The sequence below is a fragment of the Sinocyclocheilus grahami genome, unplaced genomic scaffold, assembly GCF_001515645.1.
Source record: "Sinocyclocheilus grahami isolate Dianchi unplaced genomic scaffold, SAMN03320097.WGS_v1.1 scaffold5.1, whole genome shotgun sequence".
Lineage (NCBI taxonomy): Eukaryota > Metazoa > Chordata > Actinopteri > Cypriniformes > Cyprinidae > Sinocyclocheilus > Sinocyclocheilus grahami.
The window spans coordinates 6,519,489-6,538,883 of record NW_015505184.1 but is presented as its reverse complement, the minus strand read 5'-3'; the positions used below and the strand labels follow the sequence as shown (position 1 = coordinate 6,538,883).

General features: G+C 37.3%; 1 protein-coding gene across 4 annotated transcripts in view; it reads right to left on the bottom strand.

Annotated features, from left to right (window-relative positions):
• The window catches only part of LOC107585594 (thymocyte selection-associated high mobility group box protein TOX-like), a 58,558-nt gene that overhangs the window by 25,413 nt on the left and 13,750 nt on the right, over positions 1-19,395 (bottom strand). For 2 of the 4 annotated variants that reach the window (XM_016272684.1, XM_016272691.1), the window contains exons 2-3: positions 6,525-6,590; positions 3,975-4,082 (exon numbers count right to left, since the gene is read on the bottom strand). In XM_016272684.1, the coding sequence (XP_016128170.1) occupies positions 3,975-4,082; positions 6,525-6,590 (174 nt within the window). The remainder of the gene's footprint in view (positions 1-3,974; positions 4,083-6,524; positions 6,591-19,395) is intronic. The other 2 variants (XM_016272698.1, XM_016272705.1) reach the window with 1 other exon arrangement.

Below are 19,395 nucleotides of genomic sequence, written 5' to 3'. Positions count from 1 at the left end.
AGTTTCAACCGAGCAAATGTGTTGTTAAACATCAGTCTTATCAGGTTTAAACAAAAACCAACAGTTGTTCGGCGAACATTGCTCGCTCTGTGAGTCAAAGCGGGCACTTTCACAAGTAGTGTCTTTGAGCATAGTCCAGAAATATGAGAAGTGTGTATATTTTTAGTGTTCGGTGAGTGTATGCCTGTAGTCGGCTTTATCTAGCATCGCTGGCACATGCTACTTCATCTTGCTGCCGCATTAAAATAAATAAACATTGATACAGAGTGCTTGTGGGCTGACATGCGCTCAGCACTCCGCCATTTTGGGTTAATAAATGTGGCTTTTATTTAATGGCCAAGAAACACATGGTTTGGGTTGGAAGAAGGAGGAATGAGAGGAGATGGTAAGATAGGAGAGAACCTGTGTGCAGACAGACAGTACTGGCTGATGAATGCTCTGTGTATTTTAACATCTCATTGATTCAGTCTTTTTTTTTTTTGTAGGCTGTTATTATTGTTATGTCTTTTAGAGAGGAACAGATCTCCACATCCAGAGATGCTCAGATGGATAACAGTATCACATTTTGTCACTTCAAGCAGCTACGAGGCTTTCAAAAGTGTTGTCAGTCAGTGGGAATGTTTTGAAGGTGAAAAGTCAGGCAGATTTCAACCAAGAGATTAACGGCAGTTTTTAAATGTCATTTTAACACATGCCTGTTTCCTTTATAAAAAGTCCCTCTCATCACCAGCTCAGTTAAATTTCCCTTACATTCAAATAATTTCTGTAAATTCTGTCCTCCAAGCTGAGAGTAAAGATGTAAACACAATAAAACCACTGTCAAGCATTCTGACAAGATTTAACTATATACTGAAGATTTTCATATTAAATTTTTACTGTGTTCTTAGGCCAAGGGAATTTTCCATTAATACTATGTTGGGGCAAGTTGTCACATAATTAAAATTATTTTAAAATAATTATAATTTTTTTTTTATTAATTATTTTATTTCTAATTACATCTGGCAAAGTGACTACCAATGAAAATAAGCCTTCAGGCTAACTTGGGTACATTTACATTCATGAATGTTGATTAATGTACATTGTCCCTTTCATGCATACATACATACATACATAAAAATTCTTCAAAATTTTTTTGTTTTAGATATTTGAATGTTACCTTCTACATTTTCGCTGTTTCAAATGTGTCATAATTTGAAACAGCAACACAATCCATTGTGACAACTTACCCCATGTTTTGCCCCCACTATGGCACGATGAACTATATCTTTTTTGGGATATTTTTCCATTTTTTGTGTTTTATTTATTTATTTGAGACTTAGTTATGTGTCAATACAAAAACTGGCTTATTAATGACAATTAGTCGCTTATAGCCTAATATTTACATGTTCTTTTTCAGATCTATCAAGTACTCAAGAGTAAAACTGGGCCTGAATGGTGTTTCATTGCATTTGAAATAAAAAAAGAAAAAGAGTTAAACAGTTTATTTGTCTATCCATTCTATTTTGTATGTTTAATCCAATCTAGTTTTGGCCTGATACACTACACACATTTTGGCACCATTTAGTAAGAGAAAAACAGCTCATTCAAGTTCATTACAAAATCTTACGGTTCCCCCACCTCCAAAATCCCAATTTAAAAAATACCGTCCATGATGCTTTGCTCTTTCATCTGCAACCATCTGAAGAGCCACCTCTAGTTTCAGTATCTCTGCACATAAATTACATCTGTAACGGTACACTCAACATCATTGATCTCATCAATCACTCTGAGGACTGGCTTATGAAAGTAACAGTGTCGTCCATACACAGACCACGGCAGCTTTTAGATTTTTAAAATCAACCTAAAAACTATCAGATCAAATCAAAAGTACTTCTCTAACCAGTCATAAAATAGCAATGATCCTAACACTTGGCCTTGGCCGCTCTCCAGGTTGCCTTTGGTTTGTATTATAGCGCAGATTAAAAGACACTATTGCAGTACATGTTTTGCCTTTAGCGCTGAGGCTGCGGACGCTTTTCAGCTTCAGTTTTAGCTTCCTGAGTGTGAAGTTTAAAATAGGCACAGGGGTACACTTCTCTCTAATTCAGTTAATGTGTGTTTAAAAGCAGGAGAAAGCTTTGTGGCTATGTACCACACACTGAGGTCAAGGTGAATTCAACTGTTGTTGCCAATAAAAGTAATTACCTGTTCCCAAAAGAGGGAAAGAGTGAAGTCGAGAAAGAAAGAGAGAGAGAGAGAGAGATGCGAGGAAGCACGAAAACAGCAGAAAATAGAGACTGCATCTCATAAGCAAGAGGAAGTAATATGTACAAAGAGAGTTTTAAGATTCAAAGGGAAACATAAAAGTAGTGCTAGACTCAAAGCAGCTCGAAGATTACAGCAATCCTATTCATACATGTGAAATCAATGTGGAGCTCAGTGGCAAATAAAAGTGTGATCTGCACAACAATGGAGTGCAGGATGCAGGGACAAACATCGTCTAAAGACTGTATACAGTAAAATGGACCCTTTTTACAGACTTTGATGTATTTTTCACTTTTTTTTACTAGCTGGTTAGCTATTTTTTTCTCTTTTTTAATGTACATAATTGAATGTATGCTTCATATAAGTGCCCTTGTTATATTACCTTGGAATTTAAAAAAAAAATCTAGCTAAGTAGTTAGTACTGCTGCAAAGGAGTTCGCTACACAACATTCTCTAAATTAGAATTAACTAAAATTACTGATAATATTTTCATTGTAAAATAGATGGATATATTCATGTACAAGGGACTTCTCTTCTTTTAGTTAGCTGGCTAGCTAGTTTGTTTCATATTCATGTTGTGTAATGTTGATATGCTAATATGCTATGGTATACTATGGTATCGTCACATACTGTTTCCAATACATCAAATGAAAGTAAATTGTTGTAATCTATCTCTCTATTAATCTTTTAATATACATTTTTATCTTTATTAAATCTTTTAGAAAGTCAAGTAACTTAGTTTTTTAAATAATTATTTATTTTGCATTTAAAGCAAAAGGGAAATTTGCAGTAACATTTGCTATGTTGTCATATAGGGTTTTTTAATTCATCCATCATAGGTTGATAACTGATATTTACTTGTGCTCTTCATGTCCTCCCTATTGAAAAAATATATTTACTAAAATTTGAAATACATTATCTCAAGCTAAATATTCTACAAATACATTGAAATATTATGTACTTAATAAAAATACCCTGCAATTGTACTTTTAGTAAACTGAACTGGTATACTTAAAGTCTGCTAAATGGGAACAACTAATTTTGTGCTTAATGCAATTTAATTGTGCAGAAATAATGCTGACGTCCAACTAAACATATACTGAAGTATTTGATTGTGCTAAAGTGGAACTATTGCAAGTATACTTTAGATATCTTGCATTTAAAGACCGATATAATTCAAAGATTATACAATCCTCATCAATAGTGACATTAAAACACATTTTAAGCTTAATATAAAAAAATGTCCATTGTGCCGAAGTCGTAATCCAAATAAAGTTTAATTATAATTTGTTATATCGGTAAGTCTCGAGCGTAAATATTTTAATAGATTTGAACTATACTTTATTTTAAATATATTATTTTTTTATTAAGGCTCTGTGTTTACATTTCGATTAACTTTGCCGTCATCTAACACTCACTTAAAGTTAATCTATAAAAACACAGTTTTAAAAATTTGATAACACTGTTAAATGTACTGTAGGCCCATCTTTAAACCTTAAAATCTTACAATGATTATCTATTTTTTAATTGTGTACATTATAATGTTATAATGTTATATATACCTTGTACATTTAAAATGATTTAGGCAAAATGGTGTTAATGTAAAAATAGTATAAATGTAAAAAGGGTCCATATGGATGAGACACACACAGCATGTAACACAAATAATGTAGGTTGCTGTTATTTTGCACTGATGGACGTCTGCTCGGCGTTGGTGTGGGGTTATTTACCCATGTCAGACGGTGGCCGTCCGTGTGTGTAGGGGTGTCTCTTTTCCAGTGGCCGCCGGCCTGTTTGTTGCTGTGCTGCGTCTGGCTGGGACTGGCAGGCACGCGGAACTACAGTGGGATGCAAGGCCAAGGGGTCAACCGACACAGCAGGGTAACAAGAAACGATAGCACATGCAAGACTCCATTCAACTTTCATCACTCTTCAATCCTTTTTTTTGTGGGCTCTGTGCTGCTTTAGATTCTCAATGCATCTTTCATCTCCACCGACATTAAAGCTGCAGCAAACATGCAGCGTGAGCACCTTAAACACAGTGACAATGCAGACAATGCACATTGTAAATCAATTTCAAGCTATGTAATAGGTGGCACAATAGGACCCTATGCAGCTTTTCCTGTTTAAAGAGGTATAAACTCTATGAAACAAACAAGTGACCTGTAATTTAGTGCACTTTCCTTTACATTCTCCTGAATGCATTTGCTACAGTCCGCTGAATAATACATGAGTCAAATATCATTTATTTATTTTTCCTCTTGCTATTGAGAGCCATAACACCATTGGGCTTACTCTCTATAGCCTACAGGTTAGACTGTAATTCTCACAACTTCTCTATATCACAATACACTGTGAATGCTTATTGAAGAGCTTTAAGCTTATGCATACTCGCATAAGATTATGTATATATATATATTGTGTTTATATGTATTTCAAGCACATAACCCAGAACGAATCATGTGACTTAAACATGACATCATAATTAGGCATGAGCATTTATAACTGTGTCTAGCCAGTAAATGGCAAGTGACAGCCTTTTGTTACAGTCAGCTGTTTACAAATACATATAAAATATTGATTGGTCAATAATTAAAAGTCAGCTGACATATTTGATTAAATTAGATTAGATTAGGTTAGACTGAATAGTTCCTCATATTATATTATATTATATTATATCAGTAAATACTCTGACTGGCTAGTTGTAATGTCAAATTATATTTATAATAATAATAATAATAATAACAACAACATTGTTGCTGTTGCTTATATTATTTTATATCATATTATATTACATTACATTATATTATATTATATTTAGTTTGACCTCATTAGTCAATTGATTGACAAATATGACCCATTTTTGACCAGGTCTTTCTCTAACAAACTTAAAGATTCTTCTGTCAGTGCACAAAGAGCTCCAACTTTGTGAAACCGCAAGCTAATGTGTTCATGATTAAGTTTAAATATACAATTTTCGACATGCGTGCGAAAGGTGTGAATTGCACCTTCACAAGTTTCAGCAGAACGGAGACCTGTTAAACGTTACTTATGTCAACCCAAAAGACAGGAGATGTTTTGAGCAGGCTGCCAAACCATATGGACAGTTTTTTCTTAAACCGTGTTTCATTATTAAATTTACTTTTGCAAATGGAATAATTATTCATAACACTTTTTTTTACTTGAAATAAGAAAAACATAAGTGAGATGGGGAGGGAGGGGGCTGCTTTAGAGCGGGAGCTATTGCACATTACACTCTACATGTCTTACATTAAAGGCCAAACTCTGTGATCCACAAACAGATTGAATTCGGCGCTTTCATTGTGTTTACTGCGTCAAGGCACTTTGCAGAAAAGTTGTTTTTAACCTTGAGTAATACTTCAGCATCCCATTGTGTATAGCGTTCGAAGTTTGAAATGTCAAAATGTAGCTTGCTTAAATTTCATGGAATGCAAGCACATAGTTCAGATCAATGCGTCTATAAAAAAAGGCCAAACCCAAACAGCTCATGACAAAAGCAGGAAGGAAATGTTTTAATAGAGCAGCAACATCACATATAGCCTGCTGCAGGCTGATAAAACTAGCAGGGAAAAATACTGCGGGAAAAAAATCCTAGTTACAATTTTTGCACATGCACACATGATCAGTCTGTCTACGGTGCATCAGGCCGCCTGTCACATTCATTTCCATACAGCAGAATGTGGCAGGTGTCCTGTGGGCCGCTAATTAACCTGTAGCCTTAATTCATTAGCCAAATGTGTAAAAGGTCCCCTAAGACAACCTGCTCTCCTCAAGCAGGCATGTTCACCCTTGACCTTAATGCACCGAACTGCATGCTTTAGTTTAAAAATTTAATCAAGCTGTGCTTTTTATAGCAAGATGTGCTGAACTATCTAGCTTGAGTCACTGATGAAACAGCCTTTTATCTTTGTTGTTCGATCAAGCACAAGTATTCTGAAATAAACTTCCCTCGGTGAGTAACGGCTGTAACTAGAGGAGCAAATGCTGCAGTCTGCCTTTTATAGACCCGTGGCCTTGTTTGCAGTCCGTACTGTGTGTAGTTTTTAATGAAAGTGTAAATGGAGGAAATGAAAGCCTGCAACAATATGCATTAAAGCTTCATTTCATTAAGCTGAGACAAAGCTTTAAATGCTTTGTTTACATGTTATAATAGCCCCTGATTATGGTGGCGACTGATAGCGGCTCTAATTTGCGATACGCCGGCTTAAATTTGTTTAATTACGACTTAAAACAAAAGGAGTGAGCAGTAATTAACCCACCTGGTTCCCTGGCACAAAGTCCTGGCTGGGCTCTGGCATACTCATGAACATGTTTTCACTGTCGTACTGCAAACAGACAGAGAGAGGAGAAAAAACAATAAATAAACAGTCAGAAATGTTCACTTGACACACAATACGGGCCACAGAATGAGACAGATACGCAGAACATGCGGTTGGTATTTCTGTGCAGTGCTTTCTTCCCAAAACGCAGGGCTCAGAGACAATTAGTCTTTGAAGTCCCTGCCGTATCAGATGGAGATGTCAGTGATTTGATGTAATTAGTACACTGGTAATTAAAGTTGCTGGTTGAGGGGGATGAATGAATGCTTTCATGTGCGCTGTGGAATAAAACAGAGGGAGTCGTGTGAGTTTGACAAGCCCACACAAGGATAGACCTGAGACTGTAGGACAGGCCCAGGTGTCTCACTCCAGATAGAAACGCACAAAAACCTGTTAATTTAACAGATTTTACCATCAACGGACCATTCTATCAGTAAGAAATGTACACACTGTGCTCACAGTATTGGCTGACAATTACATACAATTTTTTAGACTCTCAGAAAAAAGGTACAAAACTGTCACTGGGGCGGTACATTAAGCTACAAAAGCTAAATGTCTGTACCTTATTTACCCCTAAATGGTATATTTTAGTACTTTAAATACTAATATGTGACCCTGGACCACAAAACCAGCCATAAGTAGCACGGGTATATTTGAATGCAAAAGCCAACAATACATTGTATGGGTCAAAATTATCGATTTTTCTTTAATGCCAAAAATCATTAGGATATTAAGTAAAGATGATGTTTCATGAAGATATTTTGTAAATTCCCTACCATAAATATATCATAACTTCATTTGGACAACTTTAAAGGCGATTTTCTCAATATTTTGATTTTTTTGCACCCTCAGATTCCAGATTTTCAAATAGTTGTATCTCGGCCAAATATTCTAACAAACCATACCAGCCCTCTACGAACACCTTGGCAATAGAATCACCATTGGCTAGTACATTTTTTAGTTTATTTAAATATATATATGTTTGTTTGTAAAATGGCACAGTTTTATAAATATCTGAAAGTACACTCTTAACATCAGTCAGTCAAGCATTATAATATGATAATCAATATTATTTAATGATAGAAATTTAGTCATTAGAATTAAAACTCGATAACCATGTATGAATGCATATTATTCATTTTAACTGAACTTTGGACTGGTGGTGGTGCTTTTTTGGTCATTCAGTGTTTCTGTAAAAAAAAAAAAAATTGGGGGGAAAACTAACAAAAATACTGATAAGATAATAATGATACGAATTCTACTAATAAGAACAATATAAAACGCACCAAGGATTAATGAGCTACTGGATTCATGAATATTAATCAGGTTGTGTGCGTTCGCTCAAACTGATTTGCTGAAATCAAAACAGGGACGATAATAGGCGAGCGCCAGCCAATGAGATTGCCGTTTGCGCATTAGCATTAGAAAAATATCACAGATCGCTTGATGGAGAGTGAAACTCTGAAGCGCTCAGTCAAAGTGTTCGGCAAGTGAAAATATATCTGAGCTAAACTTATACTTAGCCTCCAACTCACACACTGGCGAGTAAAATCTGAGAATATTAGGCTATTGCAATTAGCAATTGGCTAATATTAGACATCATTTAGTCGCCCAGAGTGAAGATTTAGTCGCATATGCGAGTGATTTACTCGCAATGTAGAGGGTTGCCGATACATCAATGGAAAGCTTATTTATTCAGCTTTCAATTGATGTATAAAAATTCAAAAAATTGACCCTTACGACTGGTTTTGTGGTCCAGGGTCACATATGTACTTTTAATGTACTAAAATGTACTTTTAAAGTGTACATATTAGTACCTTTTGAAAGTGTATTACCACAGTGGCAGTTTTGTACCTTTTTTCAGAGAACGAAAGATTTTATCATTGGCTAACCACAATCAGGGTAAAATTAAGTGTGTCATTTTCTATACCACTAGCAGCACCAAAAAGACTCATTATTTTTGTAATTCTGATGCTGCTGCTGGCACAGAAAATACCTACATGCTTCACCTTTGCAGTCTACGTGGAATAAAAATGGAATATAAGAATAAGAATATTTACTTGATTCATTAATCTTCCTATTTATTTTTTAAATATCACATTTGTTTAGTACTTACTTTATTTAGTAAAACTTAAAAATATCAAAATAACAATATTATAATATAATATAATTAATAATATATAATTAAATATATTTACTGTACATATTTTACATATTAAATATAAATTTAACAAAGTGCTCCACTTCTGAAACAACTTGCCTTTTTTCCTTCCAGCAATCTGGCTCTATTGTGGCATGTAACCTGCAAGTAAATTAATTTTTTCTCATTGAATATCCAGAAGTAAAATGGGTTGCTTGCTCATGGTATTTCACGTTGACTTTAAAGTTCTTCTTGAGTTTTAATACGGTACATTTATGAAACAAGAACTGTTAATCCATCTACTCGACCTACATGATAAACAGAAATCAATCAGATCAGAGCCCCCTGCCGTATCAGATGGAGATGTCAGTGATTTGATGTAATTAGTACACTGGTAATTAAAGTTGCTGGTTGAGGGGGATGAATGAATGCTTTCATGTGCGCTGTGGAATAAAACAGAGGGAGTCGTGTGAGTTTGACAAGCCCACACAAGGATAGACCTGAGACTGTAGGACAGGCCCAGGTGTCTCACTCCAGATAGAAACGCACAAAAACCTGTTAATTTAACAGATTTTACCATCAACGGACCATTCTATCAGTAAGAAATGTACACACTGTGCTCACAGTATTGGCTGACAATTACATACAATTTTTTAGACTCTCAGAAAAAAGGTACAAAACTGTCACTGGGGCGGTACATTAAGCTACAAAAGCTAAATGTCTGTACCTTATTTACCCCTAAATGGTATATTTTAGTACTTTAAATACTAATATGTGACCCTGGACCACAAAACCAGCCATAAGTAGCACGGGTATATTTGAATGCAAAAGCCAACAATACATTGTATGGGTCAAAATTCAGATCAGAGCCAGTGTGTCTTTTACAGTAAACCTGCAGCTTGTGCATTCACCTGCTGAAGATGCTCAAAACAGCTTCAGCTGAGTCAGTGCAGGTTAACTGTGTGATGAAGGAGAATGAGCCTGTGACCCAGCTGTGCAGCACACCTGGGAAATTACAGCAGCACACACTGGCTGCCAGCTACAGTCCACTAAGCAACACACAGACACAGATTCTGCTGATACGCCTGCCTGACAAATACCCGCCAATTTACATCTGCTCCACTTCCTTAAAAACCCATGAAAAATGACTGATTAATATCAAAAGCAGAAATCAGATATGTTGTAAGTTGGCTGTGAGGGAATGGCTTTCTCAGCAATCGGTCCTTGACAGGGTTGTCATTAACACACATCCATGACACTTATTTGAGTGCTACGAAAGAATGAGAGAGGGTGTCACGAAGGAGAAGAGACCGAGTGAGAGAGGAAACTCGTGGCTGATGCCTGTCACTGGCTGAATGTTTGTATTTCTGTTCATCCGAGTAGCACATCTCATTTCATTATGCCTGCTCGAGATAATTCTATGGAAATGAAATGGCAATAATCCTAATGAAAGCCTATCACATTGCGACCTTTTAAGTGTGCGAGTTGATGGGCCGATCTGATTGGTTTTTGCACACGGATGACAGTTAATTTCATGCTAGCTTATTGATGGTGATTAATGTGATCAGGCTGATCTAAGATGTGGCTATTCTTAAACTATAAAATGTGCTGTTTTCTGAAACCACTACAACCTAGTCATAAGCCTCTAATCATAACAAGGAGAAAATGTTGAAAAATGTTGAAAAAGCATATAATCTTTCAGCTATGCTGCAGTTATTGGTTTTAGACTGAGGAAGTCCCGCCTTCTAAATTAAAGAGCCAAATGCCAGTTGAAATCCCATAGAAAGAGTCACTGTCCTGAGACTTGTGCTTTGGACTGCATATGCATACTGGCAGGACCAACCTGAAATATGCTTTTTGAGCATAAAAAAATAACATTTATGGGACAGTTCGTGTTTTTGAGATTTCAGTATGTCCCTATTCTCATTACTCTAAAAAGCATCAAATACAGTAAAATACAGGTATAGGTACTTTTGGTATTGCATAAACGATGAATTATTTTAATTGTTTTTTTGTTTTTTTTGCAATGCATTATGGAATTGCATTCTCAGTGCTTCCTTAGATTTGGGCCTAAAAAGATGAAACTTTATTTTTAGATTAATCTTCATGTCAGTATAGCGTTCCAATGGCGTCTTGAAATGCTGCCTAAGTAGGGAGCTCACTAGGTTTTAGAACAGAACCAATATGTCGCAGCATTAGAACAAGAAAACAATAAGCTTTGACAGTAAATACAACACCACAAAACTGCTTGTGTCTGGTTCTACACTTGGTTATGCTGATTAATAAAAATTCACTCCTCATCTCAATACCACTGTCTCTCACTTACATGGCAGCCAGTTATTTATAACAGAAGGTCCGAGATGCAGCCGTTCACACCATATCCATTTTTATAAAGATTCTCTCTAGTTTCTCACTGCGGTGACCTTTTACATGTCTCTCGGTGTCCGTGCGCTGTTCTATCTGCTTAGCTCTTACCCTCTATCAGACACTATTTGCATATGAATGTGCCAGTGGAAAGTGTGAGGCGGCCTTTGCTGAAAAAGTGAAACCTCAGAGCTAAACCCATCAAACTGACACCAAATCCATCCAGCAACAGTTGGCCAACACCCTCCCTCACCTACACGTCGAACGCACTTTCGGAGCAAACCCCGGCAAATGTGCAAACTCCATTTCGCGAGCTGTACGGGCCGATTGTGATTGAGGTTTTCCTTGATTCGTGTGAACTAGGGTTTCTCAATCTTGTGGCAAGCTGGGAGCCATTTTGTGTCACTGTAGCTTTTCTTTCAGAGCCTGAGGTGCCATTACATGACCAATAAAACCACAGCCAGTGTAGATTGCTTTTCTAAAATCTGACAGCTCCACTCCATATGCTACTTACACAAATTATTGCATTATTAGCAAAAAATGCCACAAGAGTCCATCGTCTAACTACAAGGCCGCAGGCATCAGCTACATCCTAAAATAAACAACAGTTTTAGTGTGAAAAGCAAGAAAGTATCTGTGCAAGCAGGTCAACAAACGACTACAATGTGCATTTGGCAGCTGCCGTGCTGATGCAAATGAGCTATCAAATAACAAAAACAACAAAAACAAAACAGGGCCTAATGGCTGCGGGACTGTAAATCGATCCCTTCCACACTCCGCCCCGAACGTCTGGCAGCTTTATAGGAAGCTTAGGTAAAAGAAATTGATCCCAACTGACATGACATGCTAACAAATTCCTCATTATGATTAATAGGAAGTGTTCCTCAGGGGGAGGTGGGTAATGACATGCTAGTGTTCTCCCAGAATAATATTAGAAAGTCTGTGGCAACACTTATTAGCTCTGTAATTAAACTGTTCATCCTTAAATGATTCCCCTGGTTCAGAACGACGAGGCCTACGGGCCAAAGTGTGTGTGCAGGGAATGAACTGTGGCCAGGGATGTGTTCATTCACTAATGCCCGTATTTATCTTACAAGGGGTTTTCTGTTAATTTATTCTAATGAGTGTCACTGGAGGGTCTCGGTGTCGACGGTCGATCAGAACGAGGTGTTTAAGAGAGCTGTGTTTGATTCTGATCAGACACTAGCTTCAAAATCAATTAGCGTGTGTGAATTAGGCCAACCCGATCACAAGGGAAAACGTAGGTATTTTACGAGGTGTCGATTTCACACAAATTAATATTATGTGAATTGTACAAAAACATACAATTATTAGGAAGGATGAAGGTCCATCCCAACCCAAACTTAAACATTTGGAGTAAGCAGGTTGTACGGAAACATACAAATGAGATTGTATGAATTCATACTAATTAACCACCAATTTGCCAAAATGTAACATAGTTATGAATTGACCCTTCGCAGGGAGTTTGATTGACAGGGGATCTGACCAATCATAACGTTGAATCTGCCATTTTTGTCCAACAAACAAACAAGACCGGACAGTAGATTAACGGTGGTGGATTTGAACTTGAAAAATGGTGTCATATTGACATCTTTCTGCAGTTGAAACAAGATACCTTCTGATGTTCATTTGTGTTCATTTTGCGCTATAACTAAGTTGATTGGGTCACGTGCTGCTTGAACTGAGGTGCTACAGCAATCTGTCACAACACATTAAAGCCCCAAAATGGTATTTATTGTTTGAATTTCTTTTTAAAAATTACAAAATTTGAAAGCTGAGACTTTGTTTCATACCTAAAGTAACCTGCTCTGTCTTGTCTGTCGGCGCGTTGTCAGACATAGCGACAGTAACGAAGGAGGGCAGGTCTTTGCAAAGGATCAGTTGCCATAAGATTGTGTTAATTGGGCTGTTTTTAGGATTAATGCAAGGTTGAGAATCTCATTCAGAACTGGTTTAAATCTTTAAAAATATCAGAACTAAGTGCCAGAACTTTAGTAGTTCTTCTGTTATTGGACAGGTCGCAGTACTAAAATACTCAATTGGTGTATCTCAATCAGCTCCATAGCTCTGGAATCAATATCTGAATATAACCAAGACTTGGTAAAGGACTTGACAGCCCTTAAAATGGCTGACTTCTTAGTGTGTACTATGATTACTGAACTAGGGAGCTGATTGAGACTGCACCATTACTGAATCTACAAAACAAGTATGCTAAATTATGCTTTAGCTGAGCTGAATTGAATAATAATAAAGCAAAATAATACAATGGTGAATGTCAAAGTGGCCCAAATTAATTATATTTAATAAATGTCAAAATCGCTCAAATGAATCACAAACTCAAAATGACTCATCAAAAACTAAACCAAGAACTGTTACTACCGTTTATGTACCTATAAGACTTAAACCATTTGTGCACTGTTTGTTCATATGACCAAGTGTAGGTAAGAATACACTTTAAGTTTTGTATAAACGAAATGACAATGTAATTAGGATCAATTATCTGGCGCTTCCTCAACGGTATTAAGAAACCGGAATCATTAAGCGAAATTGGAACCAGAATCGTTAAATCCTGAGATTCCCATCCGTAATCAAGAGAGTAATAGCTTTCAGCACCTGCAGTCTGAGAGCAGCTCGTATCAGTGCACTGCTCTCTGAGCTCTCCAGAGGTCAGCAGGATTTCTGCAGAGCCCCCCTGCCTGGCCTCATCATCCCACTGTGTACACAGATAAAATGGAAACGTTCTGGCTAAACCTATATAACCCCCACTCCCTAGCTCCCCCCTCCTCCTCCTCCTGACAAACTCCTTTTCCTGGCATACACTATTATATAAGAGTACCAGCTATTGAAGAGGAAGGTACCAGGGCTCCCTGCCAACCCCAAGCAGTTCTGAACAACTCTCTATTAAAATATATGAGGAACTTCTGTTCCTCTAATCTTAAGTGTTTGCCACTTAGAGCTGGGCCGGGACGGACTTCTGAAAGGTTCTGGGATGAAAACAAGCTGTGAAGCTGGGATGATGTTAAACCCTTATGTTTTATGTTAGGACCAGTCTGTGCCCTTGAGCGAAGCACTTGGCCACTCTAGCTAATTATATTGTACTGCATTCACAAAAAAACTCCTCAAACATCCATATTTGACAGTGTGCCACTGCTTCTCCAAAACTAGAATTATGGGCTGTAATATCAACATGATATGCTATTGATTTATGCACGGCTACAGTTTGAAAAACAGACACAACTGAAGGCCTTTCAGATCCCATCAAACTATTGCATTCGGTATGTTTCCATACTGCACGTAATATAATAAAAGCTATGAAATGTTGCATTTGTTATATGAGCAAAATACATCTTCGGTGAGGATTTGTAAATGAGCGTATTATGCAAAAGAAGGTGCAAAGTTTATGCATGCATGGAATTATGAAACGACTTCATTTTGAAAGCGCTAATGATGATAAAGGTCTTCCTGAAAAGTCATTCTGACTGAAATGTGTCTAAAATTTCCAGCTATTAAAATCTGATTTTAAGGTGTTGAATTCCAACTTAAGTATCATAAATTTCACATTCGAGCCAATTTTATGTAACTCAAAGCTAATCTTTCTCACCATAAATGAACCCAATAAATCAAATGGTGAAAGAAACGCTCCCTCTCCCTCAACGAGAGCCATAATTTTATGCAAATGTTATACAATAATCTGTATTCTATATCTGAGCATGGTAATGAGATTGGTTGCTCTACATTATTCATATTGTACAGATCCAATATAAACAGATATCATAAGAAAGGGGGGAAGGGAGCCGAGGAAAGACACATGATGCCGCAGACATATTGGTGACAGAACAGATTACAAACAAAGGACGTTTTGAGGCCTTTTTGGTGAAGCTACACAGATTGCCGTGCATTTCCTGTGGAACCGGAGGCTGATGGCACTCTCTTGTTTCAATACTATTCTCTCTGCTCTAGAAGGACCCAATCAAAATGGCCGCCGTTCAGGAAGAAAGGTAATGAGATATGAGTGCAATGGAACACTTTGCGCCGAATATAATCATGCAACTTGCGTGCAATCAATGAGTCCCACATCATCTCTTGTGATTGCCTGTTGTACAGACGCGGCATACTTTTCACCGCCATGCATCACGTTTGACTTCTACGACTTTGTAAATGGCAAAAATATAAAATGATCCAAGAAACAAATAAGAAAAGAGGAGCCAATTGAATATATTTGTTGAACACTGGGGCCATTATTTTGATGTTTATAGCTCTTGGCAGATCTTGTAGATTTCTTTTTTATTGGATGCTGTATATTGACCCCTTTGTCAAATTGGCTTTATGCATTTGCTTCTCTGGCACTGGATGATATGTCTAGAAGTGACATCTCTCCTGCTCAGTGATACATACTGTAATCAAATAGAACGAATCCTATTTCTGGCGTTGCACCTGTGCTCAGACTTTATTGCTGTGCTGTACTCATCATTTCATGTGACGCAGATGTGAATGGCATCGTGTGTTTTTTTCCACAAATGTTTTAGTGCGGTACAGCTTTCAGTCATTAAATGCTGTTATTTGGCAGGAATGCGGAATAGGCCTTGATTGTTGGTATGACAGTTTTTCGCATTATCTGACAGTAAGGAACCATTTTTGAGTGTGTGTGAGTGTGTCTCTCTCTCCCTCTCTCTCTCAGATGTCCAGATGTGAATCAGAGCTTTTTTTTTTTGCGAGACTGGAACCAATTTCATTCCTCATCAATTTCTTATGGAAGGTCAGAGTATGGGAAAATCAAACTGAGAGTGTGTATTCTTTCCACACCCTGTGGTTTAAATGCACTCACTACTCAGCACCATGCTCATTTTCATCCCCTTTTATGTTGGACTCAGAGCCGCTGGAATATATGGGCCCCCTAAAATATCTATTATAAAACCTCTTGAACTGACAGAAATGGATATAATGCATTTTTCAATACTAATGTACTTCTTAAACGGGAAATACGTCATGGCTGTGTTTTATCTCCAGCTTTATTTTGAACATCTAAAATGTTCAGATAAAGTGTTTTATTAAAACGATAAATAAATAATTAAAATCAAATTAATTGATTCATTTGGGGTTTTTTTCTGGACAAACTGCAATATTTCTGTTATATTTTGGACAAACTGCAATGCAGGTAAATGTGAAATAAGAAAAAATAAATAAAAAAGATTGAGTAACACAAAAGCAACCAATTTAAGTCTTTTTTTTAGAGAGAGATTTTATACAAAACACTAAGTTTGTTTAAAAACAGGCAGGGCAGAGAAAAATGCAAATGTATAAGAAAAAATTATCCCAGTCATGGTCATATAGCATATATCGTTTTTTCTGTGCTAAAACAAACATTAAAAATGCTCTTTCCCCACCCATTTTCAAAGCATTCATGAGATGATATATTATATAAATACATTTTGCTCCATCTGTATGTACATGACTGCATAAGAGACTGTTGGCAGATTGAGGGAAATAATTAATCCCGTCATCTTGTTATCAGGCGCTCCGTATCAACTCGAAGGTACATCTGGCCTTTCAGACCTTCTGCCGACCTCCCTATGTCAACATGTGTGGACCCTTAAAAGCAGCAGTATGTCAGGTAATAAAATATATTCCTCTGCCTTCTCACAAGATGCTAATGCTGCCTTGGAGACATGCCAGAAATGCTCTCCGTTTCATTTCTGATCAGCAGATGCTTGAGCGACGAATAGTATCAACATCCAAATGTACACCTTTGGTTTCCCCAGTGTAATTAGTCACCGGTGAAACTTCACTTTCTAAACATGTCAACGTTTATAAAACACGGAGAGGGCAAGAAAAGTGTGAGCATAATGGCACGCAGCAGAGAGGAGGACGTATGGGCGAAAAGGAGAGGTTTCCTCGTGGTTTCATTTCAGCTGAAATCTAAAGGTCAAACGCAGTTACTAAAAGCAGTAGTTCTGCGAGAGGCACGCACTCAAACACTTCCCGTGCAGAAAATTACAGCTTATTCCCCAGATATGAGTACATTATGATTTCTTTTATATTAAAATAAAGAAATAAAAAATTACTAGATACGAGCCGCTGTCGATAGCAACCACTTCTCGGAGAGGAACACGCAGGGGTTTGTTGTCAAGCCAAATTACACACATTCTTTCCGTGGATAAACCGTAGCCTGAATAATAAGCAGCAACAAAAGTGGGTCAGGGTCGTCATGGAGAGAAATAGAGGCAAAGGGAGAGAGAGAGAGAGACAAGGGGGGAGTGTTTCTCTCTTTGCTCCCTAGCATTCAATATCAAGAGTGGCAGTCATCTTTGACTTCAAATCATTCCTCTGATGAATAACCTTTGTCTGTACTGCATTACGGTACAAAGTGATTTCTTTTTCCACCCCCCCTCCTCAAAATGGCAATTTTCTGAGAGCCTGAAGCTGAACTGAAACCGTCTTCATTCGTGTTCCACCACTGTAATTTATTACAGTGAGCTAGAGTGACTTTCATGACTACCTATAGAGGCACTCTGATATTAGGCCCAGAGATGAGGATGAAGTATAAATCACTGCCTGGCTCTTATTGAATTGGTACGATTCCATGTCGAGCCGAGAAACCATGTTGGGCTTTTCCCCCTGTGCTTTGCCTCCAAGCCGTCGTGCCGATTTATTTCCGAATACATCGCGACGTAATGCACGTATTCATTTCTATCAGTTGATTGGTGAAAGCCCCACGCTTAGAACTAAACCAGCCTCCTATGTTACAATTATTTTCACAATGGGCCGACTTAGATATGCGAAGAATGGCAATTTGTGTTAGGGGGAATAACGCGATGCCGCAGCTCTCCCGTCACAGTCCTGTCTGTAAAGAGACAGCAGAGCTTCAGGGAAACATTTTGACTTCATTGGTTTAATGATTCATGAATGATGACATATTGCTTTTCTCCTTTTCTCCTGGCCGTATTGTTGGCGTGAAGCGCTTTATCAGTTCCTGCGGCTCGTGGTTTTTGGTCACTGGTGTCGGCGCAATTAGCTTAAATTAAACCATTAGCGAACTTTAATGTCTGATTCCCCTAACCGAGTCCTTAGATATGCTTCAACACTGACTGAATCTCATCTAAAACAGAGCTGACCTGAAAAAAGACGAGGGATGGGGGATAAAAATGATTACGTTTCAGAGTGAGCAGCCAGTGGCTTGTTAAATATCCTTTCAGAGTGAGACAAAATTACAGTGTATCATAATTTACTGCCTCAGGAATCCCGATGGAGGTAAATGAAGGCATATTTCACTGGAGACCAATAGATGGTGACATGACCACTTAATTGCTTTATTTTACGATTGGTTGAGGGGAAAATTTGGTTTGATAAGGCTGTTTGAACAAGTGTTTTCCAGCACCGAAAGCCCAAAGACAAGATTTATTCTCCTTGTTTGTCTTCTGTGTCTGTTTCGTTTCTGTATTTTGAAAAATGGTGCATATTTTTGTGCAGCTGTGCGGGGTCAACGGTGTTTAACTCGTGTGGGAGCGTGTTTAAGTGTATCTGCTCACTTGAGGATGTTTGCAGCTGAAAGGTAGGTCACGTTATTATTATCTCAACAGGAGTGGGGTGTGTGTGTGTGAGTGTGTGCTACTTTTGGTGTCTGGGATGCAGTCCGACATATGTCTACACCAATGTCCCACAATGCACTTCAACCACAGAACAGCTAGTTGTAGACATGAAACCTTCCGCATGACATGGTGACCCCTTACAAACAACCACATGAGACCACTGTTACCAGCACAGAGCATAACACAACACATTCACAGTGTTGTAGCGCAACTTCTTCATCACTATATTGAGAATATATATGCATAATTGATCATGTAGATCAAACTTTTAAAATGTTCACTGAATTAGATACAAAATATCAAACCAGGCTCTAATTCATTATGTTAACAATACACATGTTCCACAGAGTTTCACAAGACTTTTTTTTGTAATTTTAAACAATATATTTATTGTTTATTTAGTTAAATTAAAAGCCACTTGTTGTGATATTTTGTTTATAATGCAAATACTTGTAAACATTTTTACCTGTCTAAATATTTTGGGGGGCCTATATACACACTACCATTCAAAGATTTGGGGTCAAAATAAATGTTTTAAATGTTTTTGAAAATTTCCATTATAATATATTTATAAATTATAATTTATTCCTGTGATGCAAAGCAGAATTTTCAGCATCATTACTCCAGTCTTCTGTTACATGATCCTTCAAAAATCATTCTAATATGATTTGCTGCTCAAGAAACATTTATTATTTTTATC